This window comes from Mercenaria mercenaria, unplaced genomic scaffold (assembly GCF_021730395.1).
Source record: "Mercenaria mercenaria strain notata unplaced genomic scaffold, MADL_Memer_1 contig_1054, whole genome shotgun sequence".
Lineage (NCBI taxonomy): Eukaryota > Metazoa > Mollusca > Bivalvia > Venerida > Veneridae > Mercenaria > Mercenaria mercenaria.
The window spans coordinates 43,473-50,099 of record NW_026459025.1 but is presented as its reverse complement, the minus strand read 5'-3'; the positions used below and the strand labels follow the sequence as shown (position 1 = coordinate 50,099).

General features: G+C 33.5%; 1 protein-coding gene across 1 annotated transcript in view; it reads right to left on the bottom strand.

Moving 5' to 3' along the window:
• Nucleotides 1-380: 380 nt before the first annotated feature.
• LOC128551396 (uncharacterized) overlaps nucleotides 381-6,627 on the bottom strand; it is a gene marked incomplete at both ends in the record, with an annotated part of 48,104 nt that continues 41,857 nt past the window's right edge. Inside the window, 2 exons of the mRNA XM_053532243.1 lie at nucleotides 381-538; nucleotides 4,749-4,853. Of these exons, the coding sequence (XP_053388218.1) occupies nucleotides 381-538; nucleotides 4,749-4,853 (263 nt within the window). The remainder of the gene's footprint in view (nucleotides 539-4,748; nucleotides 4,854-6,627) is intronic.

Sequence of the window (6,627 nt, the reverse complement as noted above, 5' to 3'; positions counted from 1 at the left end):
ATTGAAAACGTGTTTAACTTACTTTCAGTTGAAGACAGGATGCCTTGGGTCTGTAAAACACAAGACCGTTCTTATATATCAAGAACAAGTAAATGTAATCGTGAAAGGGAAGTATCACTAGAAATGGAGAAATGAATAAATACAGATCAATCACGTGCCGTTACAGTGGGTTCATTTTGAAATAAATGAATATTGTGTAGACTTGAAGATATATAGAATAATATATTTTCCGGCAAGTGCCGTTCGAAGCAGATATTTATCCAATTTATCTTACATTTCAATATCTTGTTGATCTTGATCATCAGCAATGTATAAGAAAATCCTAAAACTATGTCGTTTGCGGCAAACTAGTTATAGTGTAGAAATATTTCGAATTTTACCTGATGAAAAGCAGTTTCCAGTTCACTGTCTTGTTGATCTTGATCATCTGCTCTAAAATGTAATGGAAGCTCATAAATGTTTCTATATTTCCGTTCTTCTGTGTTTCCTCTGGAATATATTACTTTGTCAAACGGGCTCAGTTGCCTCTCATCCATTCCTAAAACAGAGGAAACAGTTTTGGTGATGGTAAAGTTTTCTGACGGGTTTAGCTATTAGCTGTTTGCTTTTCGTAAGAGGATAAGTTACCACAAATACACGCGTGTATGCTCAGTTATTATTTATTCATGCAGGTACCTTAGGAAAACAAATTTGACTGAGTTGTGTAACTAACTACAAAACGAACACAGCAAATGCGAATATTAATAGCAATTGATCTTTCATGAAACGTCAGCTCTACAAAGATTGTTCCGGTGTAGTTTCAGTAATTTTACACTTGCTCGCGGTAATTGAAACGATCCATTAACATGCAATTCATTAAAATACAATGCTAGATAAACGCTTGTATCAGTTTTTATATTTTATATGTTTTTAACGCTACCTCGTTATTTCAATCATTTTGATTTCAGAGCAGACAATTTTCATTTGTTTGAATCAATACTTGAAATTACCAAATCCTTTCCAATAAACGCATCTGTAAAATAGTATTGAAACTCACATATACGATAGTATGTTTTCAAAACTAAGGCATGTATATTATTAAGGCAGAAGCCTTAGACTATTTTACAAAGAAAATAAACATAGCAACCGTATCACACAGAATGTATCAATGCTTTTAGCACATTTCTCTTTTGAATTCTCTACCTTTTTTTCTGAAGGGATGAATCAATTCATCACACGGGATTAGTAAGAAGTTAACAACTTATTTACAATGTATGTAAATCATTACCATATATCATATAATTCATGAAGACGTTATGAAGTCTGAAATGTCTGGAAATTTGTAATTGGCGATTGCTTTCAAATGCTAATATATGCGTTTTAAAGACTACATTTGATTTGATTTTTAAATTAATAAGGAAAAATACATAAAAATAAAATGAAATATTTTATCATAATAAAGGGAAGTAATTAATAAAGAAATGAAATACATGACACTTATTTGGTACTACAAAAACTTTTCTTTTATTACACATCTGAAAAAAGATGATCCTACTGGGGACCTTGATATTGGAGCCATGGGTCATGGTCTTGCACATGACGCATTTACTCAATACGGGGAACATTTGTGCCAAGTACTTTAAAAATCCCATGATGAATGGGAGAGATACGGATCGGACAAGAAATAGATCATGTTTATCTTTTACTTCTAAGGGTAACACTGACCCTGGAGCTAGGAATGCGAGTGTTGCGCATATAAATCATCTCATTAAGGTCGATATAAAATGTTTGAGACCACCCCTCGGGTAAATTTTCAGTTTGGAAATTATATCCGACAGACCCATAATATTCATAACATATATATACGGAGTTGTTACGAAGAAGTAGAAAATACTTTATGTAGAGGTCACCTTGTTTGGTAATATGAATTTTGTCAAGGGGTGGTTTCAAAAGACTTTACTTGAACCTTAAAGGAAGCATTTTTGTCAATCAATGCTTTCAAGGGACCTTCTTCTCTGAAAGATTTATTTAATATTCGATCAGTTTTCTTTTATTGCCATATGGCAGCCGTACAATATCATTTCTAGACCACTGGAATCATAGAGTTCATTCGATAGTTTTCTAAAGCAAAAGAGCTTTAGACCGTATCCGTCTTTCCTTTGTTTGGTAGAATAAATCAACATAAATTTCACAGACCTTTACCACAGCAGCCTTTGAGTGACATTTTGGTGGCTGTAGAAAGTCACCAAGTACTAGAACTCGCTAATTCATTATTATTATTCCATTATTATCTTTTTTGAGGGGGGCGGGGTGGGGGGTGGAATCACGAAGGCCCTTAGGCCCATGCTTATGTGCTGGAGGGGTGTTCATCGTTTCATTACCTTTTATGAATAGACTCAAACCGAGTTTGGTATTACTTATTTTCTTTTGTTTTCTTTGCATGTTCTCGTATATTTGATTGCATTAATGTTGAGAAATAATGTTTACACTGAAAAGTTAAGCTTTGAAATAAGAGAAGACATCTGCGGCCAATTGAAAAGAACTTTTGTAAACGTACATTATTTCCGGGAGAATTATTTCATTCGGCTTCAGTCCATTAAATACTGTTTTCAATTGCTCAAGAAACTTATAAACTCGTTTCTGATAGTACCTTTTATTACTTCCAAACGTGTATTGGGTTCCCTCATTATTAATTTGTACCTTTTCATTAATTTATTCACGCATAACCTCTTGGTTAACAAGATATAATATAATACTATTATTTCATTTGAAATATCGCGGATCTTTTTCTGATTTTACTAAGTCTACGATTGAATAATCTGAGCTATGTTTGGCAAAATAGTACATTTTGAAACTTAAAACAATATAAATTAAGTTTTGAAACAAGAAACACGGAAATACAATCTAACCTACAAAATATAGGCGGTTTTGTAATTAAGTGCAATTTGTAGCTTTTACTTTCATGATTAACTACTCGCCACCAAATATGGAGACCATTCTTTTCAATAACCCTATTTACCTTTACTGAATTGTCTGTTCGTGTCACGTCTTTCGTTTAGTTTATTCATACCACTACATTAAAATCTCCACCGACAAACAATGGTTCAATGCTATTCTAAAAGTATAATTTAAAATAGATAAAAAATGTCCCTTCATTACTGTTTTGACCACAAACATTTTCAAAGACAATTGCTTCGTCTTCATTTTTTTCAAAGTTTAAATAGTTGTAGACGATTAGTCATTGTCTAACGTTGACATTACAGAAAAACCTGCTTGGCTATTGATATAGTTAACACATGAAATATGAACAGGACTTCTCTTTTCATATGATGGTTGCTCAATATACAATACCATTTGACCTTTATACAATATTATTCTGAACTTATATTTTCTGTTTAAAAATAATCCACTAGTTGATATCGTGCGTAAATATGATATTGCAAAGAAACAAATTCAGTTTACAAGTATATTCAGAAGTAAGAGATCAGTTTCCACTTTGTGTAAGTGTTAACGCAATAGTTAAAGAGCTTTGTGACTATATAGACTCAATAACGTGTAAATTAATCACTGTTTCCGCTGTACAAAATGGTTAATGTACGGACAGGTAAGTTTTCAAGACTGCCGTTACTTATGACATTGACGGCCAAAAAAACTGATTAAAAATCAGAAGATTTCCAATACACAATTAGACAAATTGATCAAGTAGCCTTCAAAATATGGAAAATTATTTTGATACAGGAGGAAAACTGCCAAGTGAATACGCCATTTCTTGACAGACGACATATTTTACAGCCAGAAAACTGTAGTCTTAATGCGCCATTAATGTAGAACTAAGTAAGTAACAAATTTACAGATTTGTCTAAAAGCTTTTAACAAATCACAAAATGTATGGCACTGGATATGGACAACACAGCATATGTTGCACCCACCAACCACCCACCCGTCCCACAACTATAAAGTTTGCGGTCCCCAATACTCACGACATGACATCACTATTCAAACATCGGTTTTTAAAGATTGAAAGCAAAACCTAAAGGGTCGCCGTTTTTACTACATGAAGCCAGTTGGATATGTCGTTCGCAGGTATTAACGAACACTATATTAAAGCATTCAAAAATTCGATGAAACGATCGAAAACGTGCATTTCAGTCAACAACTTATTGAAAAAAATATATAAAGAAACTCTATATGAAAATCATTTGGAAGCATAGAATGCAACCAAGAAAAAGAATAGCAGACTCGGCTTGACTGAGATTGTTCAGGAAACGTAAATATCTCATGCCTCCTAGTCCATTTTACCAATACCATCTTACGACTTAGTCAATTCGACCAGCATCTCCTATACGTAAAACGACGTCAACGTCAAAGCTTTATTTTACTCGTGTAATACCAACTTTATGTAATGGCTTTATTCTCACGGAATCAAACATGTGATAAGATATTTTGCTATACAGTGAAACTGCTCGCAATCAGTATACAGGAATTTTAGAAAACATATTCACAACCGCAGTTTGAAGATGCTATTTTATAGATTTATCATAAAACAATTCTTACTAAAACTATAAATAGATTGATATTTTGATAAATAAATAAATACAGATAATTTAAAATCTGATGTCGTCAGGATAGGTTTATATTCAAAATATAATTGTATTTAGGAATGTGCAGACGTCTCGACGTAATGGAAACTACGAAAATCTACAGAATAATGTTGTTGACGGCAAATCACTTACAAAGCCAGAGATAATATATTTTTTCATAAATTTTACCTGACAACATAGATTCAAGTGCAATATCCAGTTCATCTCGATCATCTTCTCCAAATTCGAACGGCCATTCGCAATCGATTCTACACTTCTGTTCTTGTTTGTTTCCTATGAAAGACAAAATTAGAATATAGATTGAGGTCAAGGGGACACAGTTCGAGGGTTCAATACAATAAGGTCGTAACTACATTTTTGAAAATTTAACAAGAGAAGAAAAAAATCTATACTGTTTTCTTCAGTGTTCAGTCACATACAAATTTACTTTATTTTTTCATCTTAAATTAGAAATTTTATATAAAACATTAAACAACATGAATGAAATTTGAAAAACAACGCCCTTATTGCAAGGTTTTTCCTGTAAATGGAGTAATTTTATATGCAAGATGGGCGTAAGTGGACTTACGTCTCTAATGCAGAAAATTTTCTGTTGAAGTTGGTAAAATTGTGCCATGCAACATGGAAGTATGTACAAAAAATGTAAATACAACTTAAGCATATTTGCACTTTTATACTCATTTTAAATGGAACATGTAAGAACATAATTGAAACTGAAGAATGTAACAGCCCATTTTAAAGTATCAGACTTACAGCAAGAAATCTGGAGAGACTGTATATGCAAAATGGGAAAAAGTTTTCTTTTGCAGTAAAATTTCAATAAAAGTTTCTGATGAATTTACCATTTATTTTTCACATAAATAGATATTATTATACAATAGGATACAATTATAAATTACTATTTCATGTCTGCATTTTCAATAATTAAACTGAATATCTCAATTTTTTCTCTCCAGAGCTGAATAAATATCTTTTTATTTGGCACTATAATAAAGGGGAAAACAACAAAAAATACTTTAAAAATAGTGAAATAGTATGTAGAGAGTCTATCAAATATTAAATCTGTCAGTCACTCTATTTCTGTAATTTCAACCTTGCAAGTTCTATCAAAGACAAATGAAATTTAAAGTATATCTGTACAGAATGAAAAAACCACAAAATACTGGACATGACACACAGAAGATGGCATCAGTTACCACAGCAAAGTGACAGCGTCTTTGCTGCATATTTTAACATGGCAATGCTCCAAGTTTATTTAATGAATAAACTGAAATGGTGAGCGGTGTTCTAGTGGAAAAGGTGTCAACGGCTTCATCCTGGGGTCGCGGGTTCAAGCCCCACTGGGATCACAACCATTGATCTCTCATATGACGCCAGTACTGGTTTTCCAGGAAGTGTACGCAAGAGTGATTCCAATAAGCTTGAAACTTTCATCACAATCAAGCTAAAACAAATTAGTATAAACTAAACTAAAACATTAGATGTAGGTATATTGAACACAGGTGCTCCTACTTCCTGCCACATCATGGTTTCATGACTGGGTGAAATATCTTAAGATACATGCAACACAATGAAATGTTTCATCACTTTAATGTGTATTTTTCACTAATACTCCAGTCCCTGAGGACCTCCAGTGTGCAAAAAATCTACCGGTGTAATGAAGTATTTCGACCCCCATAGAATAATGAACCCCCGGTCATTATTCTATAGAAAAAGTGACCCCCGGTCATAGTATTATGACCTCCAGATCATAGTACTATGACTCCCCCACGTGAAATAAAACTGAACCTCACGAAAAATATTGACTCCCATAAAAAAACGGCCCCCGGTCATTTGGTCAAATTTAGTGATAACTCATGTATCTAAGGCCTAATTGCTGCATTTTATGCCCCCACTCGGGGGAGGGGGGCATATAGATTTGCCCTTGTCCGTCCGTCCGTCCTTCCGTTTGACCATTAGCCCCAGATACCATCACTTGACACAGAAATCAGAGCATTCCGCAACGGGAAAAGGAATTCTATTTCTAGACGCTGTATCTTGGTGTATA